Below are 20,638 nucleotides of genomic sequence, written 5' to 3' on the forward strand. Positions count from 1 at the left end.
GGGAGCTGAAAGGAGAACTGGCCCAAGAGAGGACTCAGGCAGGACAGCGTGGCGCTTATTGGCTAAGGGTTTCACCAATGCCCCCGAACCCCGCCCCTCTCCGCGCTGTCCCCAACTGTCACCCCCTCCCGCGCTTGTCTCCGGTTGTCACCGACATCCCTGGCTTGGCACCGCCTGCTGGTAGCACCCCTTTCCTTTGGATGTTGCCATTGGCTGAGACAGCTGTCTCTCTTCCTCCCTTATTGCTAAAGTGAGAGGATGCATTCATTGGCTGATGAGGCAAATTAATCGCAAATTTGGCCCGCCCCTCGCAGCTGTCATTCCTTCCAGACCTTCTTGGAAGACCCAAAGAATCCCTCAGCTGCTATTGACTGCGGATGCTGTCTGTCGTCGCCCAAATAGCTATCTCTGTCTGTCAACCTGACCTCCGCCCACTTCCCTTTTCATTGGCTCCCTTTTAACCATTCTTTTTTAGGTAGGCCCGCCTCTTCTCGCACAGCACCCGCCTCCTTCCACGGTCTGTCACTCTTCAGTCATCTTTATTGGCCAGGAGGTTCGGCTTTCCGCTTTTCTATTAGTTAATCCCTTCGTCCCGCCTCCTCTAGGTTTCACCCGTCCTCTCATTGGTTTTATAACCCTCCGCCTTCTCTGTTTCCTCTTCCCAAATTACCCACCCCCTTCCCACCTCCAGCCCCACCCACCCTCCCAACGATTGGCAGAAACCCAGTTCCCTCTCTCCTATTATTCGTCCAAGACCTCTGACGAGGCGGGAGAAAAAAGGAGCGCGATGGGACTGCCCGTGCGCAGGCGTAAAGCGCCGAGACGCAGGCCCCTTGGCCGGCACCGGGGCGTGTGCGCAGGCGCGAGGTCGGCCGCTCGCCCGAAGCGGGAGGGAGGGGGCGGCGGCGAGAGTGCGAGAGGGAGGTAGAGGGCGCGAGCGAGACCCCGGCGCCTGGCGACCCGGGACCCTTTCCCCGGCTCCGCGCGCTGGGCAACCGCCCGCGCGCCGCCCTCGACCCCGGCGCGCGCCGGGCCGCGCCCTTCGCCTTCTCCCCTTCCTCGGCGGGCGGCGCGGAGCGGCCTGAGGGGCGGCGCCTTTTGCGGCCGCCGCTGCGGGGGGATGTGAGGGGCGGCCCGCGGACATGGAGACGGGCCCGGCGCCCCTGGTGGCCCCGCCGCGCCGTCATGGCGCCCCCGCGGCCCCTTCGCCGCCGCCCCGCGGCTCTCGGGCCGGGCCCGTCCTGGTGGTGGCTCCGGGGCCGCCAGTGACCACGGCCACTTCGGCCCCGGTCACCCTGGTGGCCCCCGGGGAGGCGCGGCCCGCATGGGTACCGGGTCTGACCCAGACCTCAGACTCGGTCCCCGGCCCGACGGTCACAGCCAGCACGGAGGTGGGACTGACTCTGGAGGCCTCACCCGATGCCCCCAGGGCGCAGGTCTCCGGCCCGGAGCCCTTGGTGCCCGAGGCTGTGGCTGGAGCCGAGATGTCCGTGCCTCAGGCCCCAGGGGCAGACCCTCCGAAGACGGAGGAGGCTATAACCTCACCCGATCCTGGACCCGGGACCCTCACCAGGACCCCTTCAAGAACGGCTCCTGGGGCCCTGACAGCCAAACCCCCTCTCGCCCCCAAGCCGGGAACCACAGTGGCCTCAGGTGTGACTGCACGGATTGCAGCTGTGACAGCAGAACAGGTGACAAGTGGACATGGAGCTGCGGCAGCAACATCAGCATCAACCGGAGAGGCTCCCGAGGACCCTTCAGGGCCTGGCACAGGCCCTCCAGGGACATGTGAGGCCCAGGTAGCTGTCGTGACGGTGACCCCAGCTCCGGAGCCCGCTGAAAACTCTCAGGACCTAGGCTCCATGTCCAGCCTGGGACCTGGCATCTCTGGGCCTCGAGGGCAGGCCCCAGACACCCTGAGCTACTTGGACTCCGTGAGCCTCATGTCTGGGACCCTGGAGTCCTTGGCGGATGATGTGAGCTCCATGGGCTCAGACTCTGAGATAAACGGTCTGGCTCTGCGCAAGACGGACAAGTACGGCTTCCTTGGGGGCAGCCAGTATTCAGGCAGCCTGTGAGTACCCAGTGGGCCTGTTTCAAGGAAGCAGAGGTGGGGCGGGATGGGGAGGAAAGGATACACCTTGCCTACACTGTCTCAGCGCATCCTCCTCTGAGGATCCAGGGAGTGACCAGTGGGAGTGGGATGCTTAAGGATCCTATCCTGCCTAGAGCATCCTGAGGTTTTCTGTGGCACCAGCCTGTTAAGGTTTCAGACCAGGTGTCAGGAGTTCTGGGTTTGAGTCTAAGCCTTGCCTTTGGTGGTGTGTTGCATGCCCTCGAGTGAGTGCCTTCTCCATTGGAGTTAGGGCCTCACTTGCCTCCTCTATGAAGTGAAAGGTAGAATGAGATGATACTCCGGTTGTCACAGCTCCTTGATGGGAGTCTCCAGCTACAGGCCGGATAGTCTGGAGGTTTGACCAGACCGGGGTTCTGATAGAGATTGTTGGTCCCTTAGGGGCAAAGTCTGGAGGGATGCAAGCACCTGTCCCCGGTAGCCCTAGGTCTGATGGGGTGATGAGTTGGGGAAGTGTGATGGAAGAGAGACCTGAAGGCAGGGCATCTCTGTGAAACAGAAGAGCAGGCTTGTGTTTTCACTGAAGGAAAGGGGGTGGGGAGGCCTCTTCCCCATTTCCTCATCTCCCTAGCCGGGCTTACTCTTTCCTAGTTCCCTCCAGGCGCCTGAGTCACTCCTAAGGTGGGGGTGTAATTACTTCTGACTTCTTCCTTTCCTCTCTTTGGATGCTGCCCATTGGTCCTGTACCCCTTTAACCTGCTGGTCAGTTCAGTGTACAGCTTTGCCAGAGAACCCCGGTGCCAGGCCCTGTGCTGGGTACTAAGGATCAAATAGGCATTTCAAGGTGCTCATCATCTAGAGGGAGAGACAAATACTTAAACCGTTGGTTTCGACATCATATGTTAGGTTTAGCCTGGAGATCATCACGGGGTTTTGTGAGCACCTAGGGGAGGGAATCTTGTGCCCAGGCTGGGAATTCAGCCAGACTGATCTGAATTGTGGAGAACGAGGAGGATTTAGTCATGGCTGTATGTGTTGGGGTCAGTTGGGGGAAGCCCTGTGGGAGGGTATTCTAAAGAATGCAGGGTGTATAATCCAACAACAACAACAAAATTTCAGAAAATCTTCGAACATCAACATTCACGGTCCTGTGCGGGGAAGGCTGGTGCTTTCCCATGCATGACGGAGACATTGTTGTACCTAATTCACAGATGAAGAAACAGGATTAGAGCAATCGAGTGAATTGCCCCATTCAAATCATTTGGATCCGCGTGACCTATGGTGCTCTCCTCCGAGCTATCCTGCCCTAAGGAACTTGGATTGAATTGGATTTTAGTGAGCCCCTCTTGTGTACCGGGCACTGTGCTGGGTGCTAACTCTCAGCTTTGTGATTTTGTCCTTCTAAAATCCATCTTCACGCTGGCAGAATCTACTTCTGAGGTCAGGCTGACCGTGGGGCACGTTATCTTACAAGCTTTTGGCGGCTCCCCACTGTCCACAGGATAAAGTTTAAGCTTTAGCCTGGACACAGGTTCCTCATTATCAGCCCTGACAGCCTCTCTGGTCCTCTTCCCCACCACTTTTCACCATGTGCTGTGGGCTGTGTCCTGTTGAAGTGATTGTGGTCTTTCTCCCTGCATACTCAGGCTGTATCATCAGCCAGGAATGCCCTTCTCCTGGTCTTTTCCTGCCATCTTTTACTCAGTTCTTCATGGCTTCCCTCTGATGTCCTTTCCTCCAGGAAACCTCTGATATCTGTTGCCCCTACTTCAGTTAGCTGCCTCTTCAGTGCATCTTTGTCATTGCGTTTCCCTCATCACATTGCAGTCATCCCTCTGCTAGCTTCTGACATTTCGAGGGCCGGAAAGGGATCTTACTCCTCCTGGCCTTTAGTAGAGTTTGGCCTTTAGACTTTTAAGATAGAGATTAATGAGAAATCACCTTTCAGTTTAAGGAGCTTCTGGGACAAAAGAAACTAACATTAAACCTTCCATTTAACAGTCCTTTATATACAGTTTCTCAGTAGTCCTCTTCTAACTTGGTGATGTAGGCAGTGGCATCCCTTTTAACAGATAAGGAAGAGACTTGATTCTCACTTACTAAGACTCCCCAGTTTCCAAGGGACAAGTGGGATTTGAGCTCAGGTCTATCTGGGAACATGCATTTTCTTCCATTCCACTCACCTAGTGCTGGCTCCTCCAAGTAACTGTTTTAAGACTGATGCGGTATTTTGAGTGTGAGTGAAGCTTTGCTAGAACAGTGAGCAGGCAGTGCAAGGAGAGCTTCATTTGCTTGGTAATCTGGGGTGATTCCAAGGAGGAGGAGGTAGAGGAAATTGCAGATGGTTCAAGGGATCTCAAGAGTCTGGTAGAAGGAAACTCAGTGGCTTCTAAGGAGACAGATATTTGTTCTGTGTTTAATTTTGTGGATAATAATTGCTGTTTACTCACTGAGGCCGTGCTAGGTGATACTGTTTTTTCCTCCATCTTACAAATGAGGAAACTGGGGCTTAGAGAATGACTTGCCCAAGGCCACACAGTGAGTAAGTGGTGAAGATCTAATGCAAAATATGTGAAGTGAAAGTGAAAGTGTTAGCTGCTAAGTTGTGTCTGACTCTTTGCGACCCCATGGACTGTAGCCTGCCAGGCTCCTTTGTCCATGGAATTCTCCAGACAAGAATACTGGAGTGGGTAGCCATTCCCCTCTCCAGGGGGGATCTTCCCAACCCAGGGATCGAACCTGTGTCTCCTGCGTTGCAGGCAGGTTCTTTACCACCTAAGCCACCCAGGAAGCCCCAGTACAAAGTATACTTTATATATATCCTGTACTCTCTCCCCAACTTTTATGTGTCAGAAGTGGGATTTGAACACAGCCTCTGTACAGAGGTCCAACATGAGAATGTGATCTCTGTTCGGAGATTCCGTCCAAAAGGAATTTCTTTCAGTGTGGTGAATTAGGGCCTTGAAGGGCCCAGTGACCAGACATCCTGATGTGTTGATAGCTCACAGAATGTGTTTGTGGTCTGGGCTCTCGTTGGAGATTGGGAGGTGGCTTGCCTCAGTTCCTCCAGCAATCAGGATTTATACTGCTGCTACTGACTTTTTTCCTACTCCCCATATCCTCAGAGAAAGCTCCATTCCTGTGGATGTGGCTCGGCAGCGGGAGCTCAAATGGCTGGAGATGTTCAGTCACTGGGATAAGTGGCTGTCACGGCGTTTCCAGAAGGTTTGAGAAGGCTGTGGTGGGCAGGGCCGTGGATGTGGTAGGGGTGGGGAGGACAGGGTGGGCCCATGGGCTCTGGGGAAGCCCAGGAACCTGATCTTACCTGCTCTCTGGACCATGTTGCGGGTAGGTGGTTCTTGGGCCTGGGGAAGGAGTAACTTTAAAAGATAGAAGGCCAGGTCAGGTGTCCCAGGGAGCCTGAGGGCTTCAGGGGAAGGCTTGGAGGCTGTGGCTATCCCTGAAGCTGTTCCCCTGCTGGCCACCCTGCCTTAGGTGAAGCTGCGTTGCCGGAAGGGGATCCCCTCCTCCCTCAGAGCCAAGGCCTGGCAATACCTGTCCAATAGCAAGGAACTCCTGGAGCAGAACCCGGGCAAGTTTGAGGTGCGCACAGCTCCAGGGTGTGGGGCTATGTGACACAGTCTGTGTGAGGGCCATCATCCATACCCCCAGAGTCTGAGGTAATCTCAGCTGTCCCACTGCAGGAGCTGGAACGAGCTCCTGGGGACCCTAAGTGGCTGGATGTGATCGAGAAGGACCTGCACCGCCAGTTCCCTTTCCACGAGATGTTTGCTGCTCGAGGCGGGCACGGGTAAGGCAACCTGATTGTGTGAGTCCGTGGTGGGTGGATGCAGGGCTGGGCTTAAAACAGTTCTTGCCTTCCAGGAATTCTGCAGGAGTGGTCTTTCATGAGTTGAGTATTAAGACATACTGAAGGATGGGTCCAGGGAGGGAGACACTGACTTGGGGTGATGGGGGAGAGGTGTGGGGGTACTGGTGACGGGGAGGTGGGACACATCAAAGCCTCAATGGGGAGGTTGCATGTGAGTGAGGTTTTGAAGGATAGATAGAAGCAGAGCAAGGGGCAGGGTTTTTCCTGGCTCGGGGGTTATGTAAGCTCTGTCTGGGCAGTGGCATTGGATAGAGCTGCTGAAGCTGGCAAAGTAGTTAAGGGCCCTTAAATGCTGTGCCAGGGCCGTTCGATTTTTGTTCTGTTTGCCAGACTTCCTCAAGAAGTCTATGTATCGCTCCCTAGTAGTGTGCCAGATGTTTTTAGATGGTTCTCAGCTCCATGTGGGAGCACGTGGATAAACTTTAACAGTAAGTTCATCCTCTCAGCAAGTGCTTATCAAGCACCTGCTATCTTCTAGGTATTGTTTTAGTTACAGATGATAGCAGTGAATGAAAGATAAAAATTCCTGCCCTCTCCAGGCTTATTATATTTCAGTAGGGATAGACAACAAAGAATGAAAATATGTTGTATGTACAATGGTGATAAATAGAAGAGTTTAAAGCAAGAAAGGCCAATAGAGAACGTGAGTGGATATGGGGTTACAAGTGACCTGATCTGACTTGTGTTTTAAAAGAATCATTCTGGGACTTCCCAGGTGGTCCAGTGGCTAAGACTCATGCTTCCACTGCCGGGGGCATGGGTTTGATTCCTGGGATTCCTGGTTGGGAACTAAGATCCCACATACTGTGCAACTCTGCCAAAAAAAACCCCTAGGATTGTTCTGGCTGCTGTGGTGAGAATAGACGATTGGAGACAAGGGCAGAAACAGAGACCAGGTTGACTGTTGCCATAATCCCAGACAGAGGCAATGGTAGATAGACCAGGGTGGTAGCAGTGGAACTGTGGGGAGGAGGGGTTGAACTCTGAATATATTTTCAAGGTAGAACCAAAAGGATTTGCCAGTGGATTAGATGTGGAGTGGTGTGTGAGAGAGAGAGTAGAAGAGAGAGTAGATAAGGAAGACTCTTAAGGTTCTTGGTCTTAGAAACTAGAATGAATGTAGTTACAATATATTGATATGGGTAGATGGGGAAAAGTAACCTTGAGGGGTATATCAGGAACTCATTTTGTGAATGTGAAGTTTGAAATACTCACTGGACATCCAGGTGAGATGCCAGGTAAGCTGGATATACAATATACACAACATCCAGGGAGAGGTTTTTTTTTGGTCATGCTATTTGGCATGTAGAATCTTAGTTCCCCAACCAGGAATCAAAGCTGTGCCCCCTGCACTAGGAGTGTGGAGTCTTAACCACTGGACCACCAGAGAAGTCTGGGAGAGATTTAAACTGGAGATAAATTGGAAGTTGAGAGATGTCTGCCTCTAGATGGGACCAGATCTCACCCGTGGGACTATATGAGGTCATCAAAGCAGGAAGTGTAGGTATGAAAGGAAGGTGTTCAGAGACTGAGCCTACAGTGCTAATGTTTCAAGAATAGGAAGATGGGAAAGGACCTGTAAAGGAGACTGGAAAAAGCTAGGAAAACCAGGAGAGTGTTTCCTGGAAGGAAAGTGAAGAGAAGTTTCAGGATCAGCTCTTTGAAGTGCTGCTGATGGATCGACTCAAGTCAAATCTGTAAACTGACCTCCGGATTTAGCAATGTGGAGGTCATTGGTGACCTTGATAAAAGCGGTTTTGTGTGGAGCAAGGACTAAAGTCCAACTGGAGGATGGGAGGAAAGAAACTGAGGATAGCAAGTCTGTACTCTGGGTGGGTTTGCCTGAACAGGCAGGAAAGAAATGGTGTGATATTCAGAGGAGAAAGTTGGATAGATAGATTTTTTTATTTTTTATAAGCTGACATGTTGGTATGCTGCCAGCATCTGTAGTTAGAGAAAAATGGATGATACACAAGTGATCGGAAGGTTGCTGGAAGGATGGCCTATGTAGGCAAGAGGGGATGGGACCCAGTGGAAAGGCTGTGGTTGGTCAGATTCACAAATAGTTCACTCATAGCAGCGGGAGGAGGCAGAGGCACAGAATCAGGCAGATGGGTCAAAGTAGCGTGAGAGCTTGTGGAAGTTACATATTTAATACATATTAGGTGAAATAACTAGTATATCAAACCTGTCATTTCATGGATGTTATTACAAAGTAGAGAAAAAATAACAGTGGGGCAGGGTGCAGATAAAGCACAAATGAAGGTCACACTTCAGTGACTGAATTTTGAGAAACACTGTTGTAAGCTGTGGTCAGGAGTGTGTGACTGGAGGCAGGGAGAGGATCTGGGAGGTTATGAACATTTCCCTAGTTAAGAGATGAAGGGCTGCTGCTCAGTAACTGTGGAGGTGGAAAGAAGGCCTAGACACGAGTGAAATCCAGAATGTAGTGTTGATGGATGTGACGACCAGCCGTGGGGAGGGGTGGCGGGCCCTCTGCTGTCTAATGGGGAGCTGAGGGGTTGGAGTTCCCTCATACCATGGAGGGAGCCATGGAGCACCCTCAAGCAAAAGGGACAGATCTGGGGCAGAGTGTATTCTTCTGGATGCAGAGATAAGAGGAAAATCTGAGGCCCAGCTGGCTTCCCAGGACTCCATGAGAACCAAGGCCCTGGCCTGGGGGGAAACTGATGAAATCCAGTCAGACAGATACGGCGGGCCCTGCCCTGGGAGAGTGCCTGCCGGGAGGTTAAAGCACGCAGACAGTGCCAGAGGAGGGCCGATGCCGCGGTTGTCGAGAGCTTCCTGGAGAAGGTGACCTTGAGGGTTTACGGATGGTGGCAGATGGAGAGAGAGCAGAGCCTGCGTGGGGAATGGGCAGGGAGCACGTGGGTGTGCAGCAAGGGTAGAAGGCTGGAACCTGGGAGAAAGCCTCCGTGATGATCTGAGACTTTGGCTTAAGCTCAGGAGGCAGGATCAGGAAGGTAGCTAGATCAGGTGTGTGGTGGTAAAGCTCCGGGGTTGATCCTGCACAAGCTCTGGGGGAGTCTGGGGTGGGGTTGGTGGGGGGTTTGTTTGGGGACAGGGAGCTCCCAACTGCTGTGATTGCCCCTATGGTCTTTCCCTATGCCCACAGGCAGCAGGACCTGTATCGAATCCTGAAGGCCTACACGATCTACCGGCCTGACGAGGGCTACTGCCAGGCCCAGGCCCCCGTGGCCGCGGTGTTGCTCATGCACATGCCTGCCGAGGTCAGCAGATGCCAGACCTGGTCGGGGAGGGGCCGGGTCTGCAGGGGTGACGGGGGAGCTCCCTGCCCCGTTCCTCTGGCCCCACCCCTCCCTCCTTGTTCTTGTCCTTCTCAGCAAGCCTTCTGGTGCCTGGTGCAGATCTGCGACAAGTACCTCCCTGGTTACTACAGCGCAGGGCTGGTGAGTGTGTGGAGGCTGGTGCGCCTGGGGCTACGGTTTGTCCCTAGGACTGCGGCGCGGGCTGGGCCTGCCTCACCCGGTGCCCTTCTGGCTGGCTGTTCTGGGCCCTCTGCAGAGCTGAGCATCCCGCCTCATGGGTGGGATCCAACTGCCAGCACCAGTCCCACCCCAGGGGGCCCACACCCAGGGGCCTCTTCTCATGGCTCATCCCATCTCCAGGAGGCCATTCAGCTGGACGGAGAGATCTTCTTCGCCCTGTTGCGCCGGGCCTCCCCACTGGCGCATCGGCACCTACGACGGCAGCGCATCGATCCCGTGCTCTACATGACAGAGTGGTTCATGTGCATCTTCGCCCGCACCCTGCCCTGGGCTTCAGTGCTCCGGGTCTGGGATATGTTCTTCTGTGAAGGTACTTCTGTAGCCACGCAGGCCAGGAGGGGGACTGGGGTTTCCATGGTGGCTGCCAGAGTGGGGCCTGCTGACGGAAGGCTGCTTCACTGAGATCCATCTTGGGGCTGGAGAAACTGAGACTTGATCTTACTGGCTCTGCCACCAGCCACAGCTTGCTTTACCTCCCAGGAACCTAAAACCCATGGCAGCTCATTTTCTCCTTGAGGCCTCCATTTCCTCATCTGTCGGGTCAGCAATACACAGGGATGGGGGCTGTGAGTACCGCGTGCACGGGCCAGGCTGAGACCCCTAGGCTGATCACCCATGGCCTCTTCTCTTTGGGCCTGCAGGCGTCAAGATCATCTTCCGGGTGGCCCTGGTGCTGCTGCGGCACACGCTGGGCTCGGTGGAAAAGCTGCGCTCCTGCCAAGGCATGTATGAGACCATGGAGCAGCTGCGGAACTTGCCCCAGCAGTGCATGCAGGAGGACTTCCTGGTGCATGAGGTAGGTCCTGGCCTTAGCGTACCTCACACCCGCTTCAGTAGATCCCCACCCCCCACCTCACCCTGGTACCCATGTCTTCTCCATCTAGGTGACCAACCTCCAAGTGACAGAAGCACTGATTGAGCGAGAGAACGCAGCCCAGCTCAAGAAGTGGCTGGAGACCCGGGGCGAGCTGCAGTATCGGCCCTCACGGAGATTACACGGTTCCCGAGCCATCCACGAGGAGCGCCGGCGGCAGCTGCCCCCCCTGGGCCCCTCCTCCAGCCTCCTCAGCCTCCCTGGCCTCAAGAGCCGGGGCTCCCGGGCAGGTGGAGGGGTCCCCTCCCCACCCCCTCCCGTCCGCAGGGCCAGCGCGGGGCCTGCCCCAGGGCCCGTGGTCACCGCCGAGGGACTGCGTCCATCCCTTCCTTCGCCTACTGGCAACAGCGCCCCTCTGGCCCCCAGCAGCAAGGAGGCCCGGAGGCAGGAGAAGGAGCGGCAAAAACAGGAAAAGGAACGCGAGAAGGAGCGGCAGAAACAGGAAAAAGAACGGGAGAAGCAGGAGAAGGAGCGGCAGAAGCAGGAGAAGGAGCAGCAGAAACAGGAGAAGGAGCGGCAGAAGCAGGAGAAGAAGGCCCAGGGCAGGAAGCTCTCGCTGCGTCGAAAGGCAGATGGACCGCCCGCCCCCCAGGACGGCGGGGACAGGTCCTCAGCATCAGAGGCCCGGCAGGATGCGTACTTCTGACCTCTGCCCTGGGGCTGGACTGCGTGGCCCCCTCTTTTCCCTCAGTCAAGAGCAGACCTAGCCTGGGGTGTTGCTCCCAGCCCACCCTTGGCAGGCTGTCCCTCTTTCTGAGGAAAGTGGCTTGTTCGCCGTCTCCGTGCCAGCCACTGATCCCCACGTGGCCAGGACAGTCAGAGAACGGGGGGAAGCAGTGGACACCTCACTTCCAGCTCGGCCCAACTGGGGTCCCTTCCCAGGTGCCACCCTCCTGATTGGCCTTTGGTCACCACAGGGGTGACTTGTGGCAGCGGGAGTCAGCAGTTTTCAGATTCTTACACTCCAGTCACTCCCCTTACCCGTGAAGTGAAGCTGGGTTCCTTTACCCCCTTCAGTCCTGCCTGTCTCCCCAGCTCCTGGCTGGGGGCCCAGGCCCTTCTTGCTCTCCTTCTGGACATCTCTGTGTTGTAATTATGTACAGAGGACCTGGTTGGCGCAGGGTGGGGGTGTTCACTCCTCCTTCTGTTCTCTGGTTCCCCCTCCCCAGTGTTCTTGCACTCTAGTTTATTTAAGGGGACACGCACTGGAACAGGAAATGTCTCCCACCTCCCACCACCACCCTCCTTGCTCTCCTTCCTCTTCACCCACCTTTCTCTGTATTCTCAGGCCTCCCCTGCTTTGTCTGACCAGGGCCCCTGCCTTTCACTTTGTCCCTTCCAGTCCTTACCCTTCCTGGGTAAGGGGTCTTCCCCCGAGCTCCAGGGGGTGGAACCCAATGTTTACATGTTCTTCTGTCTCTGCCCCAACCCTGTGCGGCGCTTTGAGGAACCAGAAAAGAACCTGCTGTTGTACCTGGGCCTGTCTTCTGCTTTGTTATTTGATGAGTGGGGTTAAGGACAAGGAGGGAGGGAGTGATGAGTTAGCAAGGATCTGGGTGTCTCTGGAAGCTGTTGACTGGTCTTGGCAGGTACCTTTGGGCCTTTAGTCTATTAGTCGCTCATCAACACAGTTGTTGAGTTCCTGCTTCACCTCCACCTGTTGGGGATCTGCTGCCTCCGTTGTCACTGGCCTCCTGAAACTGTCTATGGACAGCCTGCAGCATCCGGATCTCCTTTCCAAAGTGCTCGTGCAACTCCTGGAAGCTGAAAAGGGTCCTGGGGATGGCTAGGGAGCCACAGTCCTCTGGGGTGAGCCGGGCTCTTGGCCAGCTGCCTGGCACAGCTCCCGGTACTGGGCCTCCAGGGGGCGTAGCAGCTCAGCCAGCCGCGTCCAGGTGGCTCCGGCCAACGCCCACAGCCAGGCTCTCAGCTCCTCCGGGTTTTCTGCTGCCAGCCTGTAGGCCCGCCCACCTTCTCCCCCTGGAGTCCGAATGGTAAAGGCATAGGGTTCTGTGGCTCCAAGGCGTGGCTCCACCTGGCAGTTCTCTAATAGGATGAGACCCAGGGGTGTGTGGTCAGCCTGGTGTTCCAGGTAGAAGAGGAGATTTCCTCGCAGGATGAACCAGCGGCGCTGATAACTGGTATTTCGGGCCCCCTTCTTTAGCAGGATGCCCTCCCGGTCTGGAGCCTGTGTTCTGTACCCACGGAAGAAACGGAGCACGGACTTTCGGTGCAGTTTCATGGTAGCCCACTGTGGGAAGAAACCCTAGGAGCAGAGAAAGGAGGAGTGGTTCATTTGGTTATCTGGGGTACCCCCGCACTGCCCTCCTCTGGCTCCAATAGGCTCTTTCTGGGCACTGTCTTGGTCTAGAGGGATTCAAACTCTTTGAGTTCTCAAGAGGGACCTCCCACCCACCTCCCAACCTCAGCTCTACCCCTTGAGCCAAATTACAAAACCTGGGCAGGACTGTAGGGCTGGGGTCCTATTTGGGGTGGGGTGGGGGGGCGGATATCCACTACAGTCCTTTCCCAGGCCTACCTGAGATGAGGGCACAAGGGACTTCAGGCCTCGGTACCGGGAACAGGTGCCACTGCCACCTCTCCTATTTTTGACTCTTCCCACCTCACAAACCAGGAACTTGCCCAGGGGCTAGGAGGCGGCTGATTTTAGACTTCCCCTGGGTCCTAAAAAGGAGCTGGGTTCGGAAAGTGTCCCAGGAGCCTCCAGGAGAACCTCTGGGACAAGAGCAAGGCAACACCTCGGACTAGCAAAGGACGGACAACTGGACGCCAAGAGCAGGAAGGCAGGGTTTCTAATGAGATGATGAAGGGCGCAGAGCCAGCCGTGGGGAAAAGGAGACTCAACCCGGGAAAGAGAAAACTAGGGCAGGAACCCACCGGCCCTGCTGGGACTTTGTTCGTCCATCATGAACCTGGGCGCCCCTTTCTCCTCAGAGCCTCTACTGTTGTAGGAGGAAACCGAGCCCACTTCCGGCCATCCTCGTCCGATCAGGGTCTGGGCGTTCAAATGTCCCCTCTTGTCACCACAGTCGCCCCACACGGCTCGCGTCACTTCTGGGAGGGGGCGTCTCTCCCCACGCGGCGCGTACTTCCGCCCGCTCCTTCAGTTGTTGTTCTAACCCGAGTGAAGCCACTTCCGGCTTTCCCCGACGCCTTCGGCAGTTCTCTTCCGGGTGGTGGCGGGCGGGTGGCCCGGATGTAGCCCTGGTGAAAACCTCTCCTTTTCTTCCCCCGCCTTTCCTGGATCCTTAGGTGAGCGCGTGCCGGCGGGACTGCTGGTGTCCCCGTGGCCCTGCCGCCTTTCTAATTTGTACACAGCCCAAGACAGTTGGGAGTCACCCCGCGGAGTTGGGAGTTCGGCGCAGGGAGGAGCGGGGCTGCCAGGGCGCTAGGTCCTGGGTCCGCCGGGGCCCCTCGGGTTCTGAGGAAGCTGGGGGTGGTGGAGCGGGTGTTTGCCCGCGAAGCACATCGCGCCCAGCACTGCTGGGGCCTGGAATAAGGGTGGTCACGTGGGGGAGCCCGTCTCCTCTCGTCTAGGGTGGGGGTTGCCCGTAGGAGCTCCTCCGCCCGTCCGCTCTTGGGTCTCCGCTCCAGCGGCTCTTGTAGATGCTAAGCCAAGTCCCACGGGGTTTGTGGACTGCCAGCTCCCCTTTCGGCTCCTGATTCTGTACTCCCTCCCTTCCCAAAGTGGATCTAGTACCCGCCAAGTGAAAGATCTGTTGTGCAGGGGGCCCCCTCGCGGGGAGTTGCCTGCTCACCCAGTTCCCTTAATCTGCACCCTTTCTGCTCAGTTTGGAAAAGCCCTTCTGTCCAGTCATGCCAAAGAGGAAAGTGACCTTCCAAGGCGTGGGAGATGATGACGAGGATGAAATCAGTGTCCCCAAGAAAAAGGTGAGGGGGGCCAGACTCCTCTGTTCTGTGGCGGAATGAGGGGAGAAAAAAAATAAATTAGAAGCCAGAAGAGAGATTGGAGGGACAAAGAAAGGATGGGAAGGGCCAGCTTTTCCGTGTATTTCTGAGATACGGTTTTGCAAGATTTTCAGTTTGAGTGTAGATCCTAAGAGTATTTGGGGTCATAGCCAGTAACATGCTTCTTTCTTAACTTCTGTCTCCTGCCCACAGTTGGTGGACCCTGTAGCTGGGGTAGGGGGTCCCGGGAGCCGCTTCAAAGGCAAACACTCTTTGGACAGCGATGAGGAGGAGGAGGAGGAGGAGGAAGGGTCCAGCAAATATGACATCTTGGCCTCAGAGGATGTGGAAGGTGAGCTGTACCAAGAATTGACTTTTTGCTGGGGGAACAAACAGGGACCTCTGGGGTCGTGGAGGACGGGAGGCTCCTGTCTCTTGCACGCCTAGCATGGGATTCTTGTGTCTGTCTGGGTGCAGGTCAGGAAGCAGCCACGCTCCCCAGTGAGGGAGGTGTGCGGATCACACCCTTCAACTTGCAGGAAGAGATGGAGGAAGGCCACTTTGATGCAGACGGCAACTATTTCCTGAACCGGGATGCTCAAATCCGAGACAGCTGGCTGGATAACATCGACTGGGTGAGGCCCGGAGATTAGCATCTGGGCCTGGGCTTTGCTGGCAGTTTGTCAGAAATAAAACCTTCGTGTTTTCCCATTGCAGGTAAAGATCAGGGAGCGGCCACCTGATCAGCGGCCACCGTCAGACTCAGAGGAGGAGGACAGCCTGGGCCAGACACCAATGAGCACCCAAGCCCTCTTGGAGGGCCTTCTGGAACTGATGTTGCCAAGAGAGACAGTGGCTGGGGCACTGAGGCGTCTGGGAGCCCGAGGGGGAGGGAAAGAAGGCAGCAAGGGGCCCGGGCGGCCCAGTTCCCCTCAGCGCCTTGACCGGCTCTCCGGGTTGGCCGACCAGATGGTGGCCCAGGGCAACCTGGGAGTGTATCAGGAGACAAGGGAACGGTTGGCCATGCGACTGAAGGGGTTGGCGTGCCAGACCCAGGGACCCCTTGACCCCACACCGCCCCCCTCCCTGGACATGTTTGCTGAGGAAGTGGCGGAAGGGGAGCTGCAGACCCCAACCCCTGCCCAGAGGGAAGGTAAGATTGAAGGGCAAAGGAGGGGGGTTGTGGACAGGGGGCAGGCCACTGGAGGCCCAAATGACTTGGCCTGTTATTTTAGAAGTAGAGTCACCCGGAGATTGTCTGGCGGATGTGATGTGGGAGTATAAGTGGGAGAACACAGGGGATGCTGAGCTGTACGGGCCCTTCACCAGCACCCAGATGCAGGTAAGCTCCTCTTTACTTTGCTGTGCCTCTTCTCTCCCTCCCCCCACCCCATCAGTCCTCTCCCACCTCTGCCCTCTCTTCCTGCAGACCTGGGTGAACGAAGGCTACTTCCCAGATGGCGTTTATTGCCGGAAGCTGGACCCCCCGGGTGGCCAGTTCTACAACTCCAAACGGATTGACTTTGACCTCTACACCTGAGCCTCCTGAGGGCCCAGTTTGGTGGTCCCTTCTTTGCTGGACTCTGTGGAGGAGGCCCCAGCTGCCTCAGGCAGTGAAGATGTTGGGGGCCACTTTTCAGTCAACTTCCTTTTCCCAATAAAAGCCTTTAGTTGTGTATTAGGGGCCTTGGCTGTGCTGATGGCCAGAAGCTGGATCTGGGAACCTCTTCCGGGTCCCTTTGGACTTGTTCTTGCCCTTAGTGTTTCCTCTCATGAATTTCCTCCTTGCGAGTTTCTCTCTGGTCCCTTGAACCAACTCACCTTTGTTTCCCACTCCTTGGGGCAGAGCCGGGCCTGTCAGGTGTCCTGTGGCCTCCCAATCCCGACTTTGTTCTCAACTGAAAAATCTCTCCACTCACATGCTGTTCTCCAGAATCCCCTGGGGGTTCCTGTTTTGCTGTTCTTAGGTCTTTGGCTCCTAGGACCAAAGATGTTCTGCCTTGTAACCAATATAGGATAGAGCCCCAGAAGTGGAATCTTGAGGCTTGGATGGGCGGGGACATCTGCTGGGAGTGAGCACAAAGGCTGATGCTCACTGGCTTGCTCCCCACTGTCTCAGGTTTCTTAGAAGCAGATAGAAATGGTCTCTGAGGTAAAGTCTAAACTCATTGTTGGCACCTAAAGGACTTTCAAGGCCACCTGGGCCAGTCTGCACAGGCCCAGAGATGGGCCGTGTCTCGCGGAGGTTACACAGTGAATCAGAGGACTGTCCCCGACCCAGAGGACTCCCTTTGAAGGCCTTTCTTGGCACCAGGCCTTTTCTGAATGGCCTTGGAGTCTGTGCAGCTTACATTTCCTGGGCTCCTATAATATATTTGACTCAGTTTAGTTCCTTTAGGAAACTGCGAGAACTGGGCTGGTCCTCTCCATTCAGAGTGCGCCTGGGGAGGATTGGGAGGAAGACTGATAGGTGTCATTGTGTAGTCTGGACCTAACACTTTCCACCTACCCCCGGTGCTGCCTCATGCCTCTCCTCACTCACACCAGTTAGTCCTCCACCTGGCTCTCTGATGGAGTCTATGGGAAACTGTAATCTCACTCCTCAGACATTATGAATGATTGGGTCTAGGGATAGCCTGGGTCTTTGAAAAACTCCCAGGTGTTTCCCATGTGCATCCAAGTGGAAAACCACAGGCCCAGCTCGAGGTTACACCTCGGGAGAGGGGCCGGTTCACGGACCAGTTCATGTGTTAGAGTTGAACATGGGTGTGGCCGAAGTTCTGGTGGCCTCGGTTAGCCAAGAGTCGAGCAGCAGAGCCATGGGGCAGTGGGCATCCTGGGGTGGAAGGAGGCAGGCCCAGAACCAGGAAAGGATGGAGGGGCTGGGTGGGGATACTTGATTCTCTGGTGAGGCAGCTACCTTCTATAATTAATGTCTATAGCAGTGGGGCCCACACTAGGGCTCCATCCAGACCTGGATTTCACTGATTTCAAGATACCTTCAGTTGTAAGATGTCTTCATGTGTTAGAAAGAAAACCCTGCCTGTTGCGGTTGTAAGATGTCATTGATTCAAAGCTGCATCCTGATTGCAGATATGTTCCAAAGTGAAAAAACAGATGTTTTAGAACCAATGAAATACAGTATTCACATTTATATCTCCGGTAACTGACTCATGGGAGGTGTGTAGTGTTTGGTGAATAGATGGAAGCCAAGGGGAAGTTCCCCAGATATCCTGCAGGCATCCCAGGCTCCATCCAAAGCTGAGGACACATCCCTTCTGTGTTTACATCCCTGAGGACAACAGGTGTGGGCAGATTAATGGCCCCCCAAAATGGCCACATCCTAAGCCTCAGAAATTGTAAATGTATGGCTCTCTGGCAAAAGGGAGCTTGCAGACACGATCACGTTAATGATGTGTCCTGGATTAGTGAGGTGGGCCCAGTATGTTCACATGGGTCCTATTAAGTGAACGGGACTGAGGAGGGTCCAAGTGAGCAGGAGGTGAAGATATTACACCTGCTGCTGGCTTTGCAGTTGGAAGATGGGGCCAGATACCAAGGAATGCAGGTACCTGTAGAGGCTGAAACAAAGAAACGCAGCTCCACCATGGGTTTTGGCCCAGTGAAACCATTTGGGACTTTTGACCACTGCTAGAACTAATAAAATTGTGCTGTGATAAGTTTGAGGTCTTGTGTTAACAGCCTCAATAGGAAACTAGCACTCCATCCAGCTGAATGCCTCTCCCCATCTTAAACCTCACTCAGTTCTTCATTGGCCATGTCCCTATTTCAAGCCCCTATCAACACTTAACTCCCTTGCCTTAAACCAAACAAACTGTGTATATATATGTGTGTGTATATATATATATAATTTTTACATGTGAGTATATAATAGTTTTTGCCACACCCCACAGCATGTGGGACCTTAGTTCCCTGACCAGGGATCGAACTCACGTTCACGCATTGGAGGTACAGAGTCTTTTCCCTGTTTTAATTTTATTTATTTTTGGCTGCACTGGCTCTTCGTTGTCGTGTTTGGGCTTTCTCTGGTTTCAGTGGGTGGGGGCTACTCTTTGTTATGGTGCACAGGCTTCTCTTTTTGCAGAGCACAGGCTCCAGGGCACTCAGGCTTCAGGGGTTGTGTTTTGTGAGCTCCAGAGCACAGGCTCAACAGTTATGGCACAGGGGTCTCCATTGCCCTAAAGCATATGGAATCTTCCCAAACTAGGAATCAAACCTGCATTGTCTCCTGCATTAGCAGACAGATTCTTAACCACTGAAGTGCCAGGGAAATCACTATATAATTTTTATATAAATAAGCTTTTTGTATCTTACAGTTGTTTTGTAGATTTACAAAAATATCACAGAGCATACATCCAGTTTCCCCTATTGTTAACATCTTTCAGTGGAACATTTGTTAACCCATGAACCAATGTTATTACTATTTTTATTTTTTTACTTTTTGTTTTCGACATTACTATTTTTAAATAGCTTTACTGCAATAGAATCCACCCACTTAAAGCACCATTGTGTTTAGTACATTCACAGGGTTGCGAAAGCATTGTTACAACCTCATTTTAGAATTTTGTCTAAAAGAAACCCCACTCGGCAGTAGTTCCTCCCCCATTTCTCCCCATCCCCACTCACCCTCCAGCCCCTGCCAGCCTCTAACCTACTTCCTGTCTCGAGATTTGCTTGTTTTGGGCATTTCACACAAATGAAATCATCCCGTATGTGGTCTAATGTGTTTTCTGTGTGTGCTTCTTGTACTTGGCATGTTTCTAAGATTCATCTATGTAACGTATAATAGTACCTTTATTGTTGGGTAACATTCCATTGTGTGGATGGATTAAACTTTTATTTATGTTTTACTAACTTTCCGTAACATCCCTCTTCTGTTTCAGAATCCTGTCTGGAACACCACGGTACATTTAGCTGTCCTGTCTCCTTAGCTTTCTCTGTTCTGACTGCTCCTCCGACTTGTTTTCACTGACCTTGACCAATTTGAGGAGTGCTGGTGTGGTTTTTGGTCAAATTCCTAAAATTTGGACTTGTCTGAAATTTCCCCTATGATTCATCCCCATTGGGTTATGGGTTTGGAATAGGAAGTCAGAAGTGAAGAACCTTGCCTTTCACTGAAACTTTTAAGTATTTACATCTTTTTTATGTTATATAAATGGAATTGGTTTTTATCTATCTATGGCTATGCTGGGTCTTCATTGCTGTGCAGGCGTTTCTCTAGTTGTGAGCAGGGTGCTGCTCTCTAGTTGAGGTGCGAAGGCTTCTCATTGCTGTGGCTTCTGTTGGTGTGGAGCACAGGCTCTTGGACAGTCAGGCTTCAGTAGTTGGGGTGCACAGGCTTGAGGGCACAGGTTCAGTGGTTGTGGCGCACGGGCTTAATTGCTCCGCAGCATGAAGGATCTTCCCGGCCCAAGGATTGAACCCGCATCTCCAGCATTGGCAGGTGGATTCTTTACCACTGAGCCACCAGGGAAGCCCCTCACTGAAACTTTTTCAAGGCTCCCCATTGCCCTCAAGATCAAGTTTGAAAACTTGAAGCTGATGGGTTTCCTATGGCCTGGCCTGAACCAGCCCTTCCAGCTCCACATGTCTCTTCCCCGCTAACTCCCTCAGCTCCAGGCTCCAGGCTCCATTACCAAAAGTTCAGCCTCTCTACCCCAGTGCTAAATCAAATCTCAGAGACAGAGTTTTGGGTGGAATAGAAAAGGAGAGCTTTATTACTTTGCCAGACGAAGGGGGACACACTGGGATTCTGCCTCTAAAAACTATGTGCCCCAACCTGGGAGAATTTAATGATGGATTTATAACATGTGGTTCACAGGTGAGGTCTCTGACAAGATTAGAGTACAAGCAGGGCTTTGTTCAGTTGCTCAGTCCTGTCTGGCTCTTAGTGACCCCGTGGACTACAGCTTGCCAGGTTCTTTATCACTGGGCCACCTGGGAAGGCCAAGCATCTTCCAAGGAGGCAGGGCTGAGGGGTCGTTAGTTTCATTCTAAATCCTGAGGTATCATTGAGCCAGGGGCAGATTTACAGGAGAGTTCAAGGTCAAAGTTGCAGGTGTCATTACTGCATCGGACACTTGCCCCTCTGAAATGCAGCCTCTTGCCTTTGGCAGGCTGTTTTCTGGAAGAGTAGCAGGATTCGGGGAGGGGAGTCTGGATACTCCAGGGTATCACACTTTGCCCTGGGCCTCTGGTGGGGTCCTGAGGGAGATGAGGTCTGGGAAGGAGCCCCAAAAGGGGTTAAGATTAATGAAGAGTCAGAATCCACAAAGCCTGAGGAGGTTTGGTGTATACATACCTTTGACACACGTGCC

The 20,638-nt window shown here is 54.0% G+C and overlaps 2 protein-coding genes across 3 annotated transcripts; both read left to right on the plus strand.

The window, feature by feature from the left end:
- The first annotated feature begins 782 nt into the window (after window positions 1-782).
- On the plus strand, window positions 783-11,848 carry TBC1D10B (TBC1 domain family member 10B). Its single transcript, XM_014482640.2, has 9 exons — window positions 783-2,074; window positions 5,200-5,299; window positions 5,570-5,677; window positions 5,779-5,885; window positions 9,103-9,217; window positions 9,332-9,397; window positions 9,617-9,806; window positions 10,138-10,292; window positions 10,381-11,848. Exons 1-9 carry the CDS (start codon window positions 1,143-1,145, stop codon window positions 11,014-11,016), a joined length of 2,409 nt encoding a protein of 802 aa, XP_014338126.2. The 5' UTR covers window positions 783-1,142; the 3' UTR covers window positions 11,017-11,848.
- A 1,663-nt stretch (window positions 11,849-13,511) lies between these two features.
- Window positions 13,512-15,978, plus strand: CD2BP2 (CD2 cytoplasmic tail binding protein 2). Of its 2 annotated transcripts, none has more exons than XM_005888815.3 (7): window positions 13,512-13,643; window positions 14,183-14,282; window positions 14,514-14,652; window positions 14,778-14,935; window positions 15,018-15,453; window positions 15,536-15,642; window positions 15,730-15,978. In XM_005888815.3, the coding sequence occupies exons 2-7, from the start codon at window positions 14,208-14,210 to the stop codon at window positions 15,838-15,840; spliced, it is 1,026 nt and encodes a 341-aa protein (XP_005888877.2). In that variant the 5' UTR covers window positions 13,512-13,643; window positions 14,183-14,207; the 3' UTR covers window positions 15,841-15,978. The 2 variants fall into 2 exon arrangements, with proteins under 2 accessions (XP_005888877.2, XP_070218863.1); XM_070362762.1 differs by having other exon boundaries at window positions 15,539-15,642.
- Window positions 15,979-20,638: the final 4,660 nt, after the last annotated feature.

The sequence above is a fragment of the Bos mutus genome, chromosome 25, assembly GCF_027580195.1.
Source record: "Bos mutus isolate GX-2022 chromosome 25, NWIPB_WYAK_1.1, whole genome shotgun sequence".
NCBI lineage: Eukaryota > Metazoa > Chordata > Mammalia > Artiodactyla > Bovidae > Bos > Bos mutus.

Bases quoted from the DNA above. Each gene is read 5' to 3' on its own strand.
- CD2BP2 (XM_005888815.3), top strand. From the start codon at position 14,208: ATGCCAAAGAGGAAAGTGACCTTCCAAGGCGTGGGAGATGATGACGAG. The intron at 14,653-14,777 runs GTGAGCTGTACC...GTCTGGGTGCAG, and splicing joins GGCCTCAGAGGATGTGGAAG to GTCAGGAAGCAGCCACGCTC. The intron at 15,643-15,729 runs GTAAGCTCCTCT...CTCTTCCTGCAG, and splicing joins TCACCAGCACCCAGATGCAG to ACCTGGGTGAACGAAGGCTA.
- TBC1D10B (XM_014482640.2), top strand. From the start codon at position 1,143: ATGGAGACGGGCCCGGCGCCCCTGGTGGCCCCGCCGCGCCGTCATGGC. The intron at 5,678-5,778 runs GTGCGCACAGCT...GTCCCACTGCAG, and splicing joins AGAACCCGGGCAAGTTTGAG to GAGCTGGAACGAGCTCCTGG. The intron at 10,293-10,380 runs GTAGGTCCTGGC...TTCTCCATCTAG, and splicing joins AGGACTTCCTGGTGCATGAG to GTGACCAACCTCCAAGTGAC.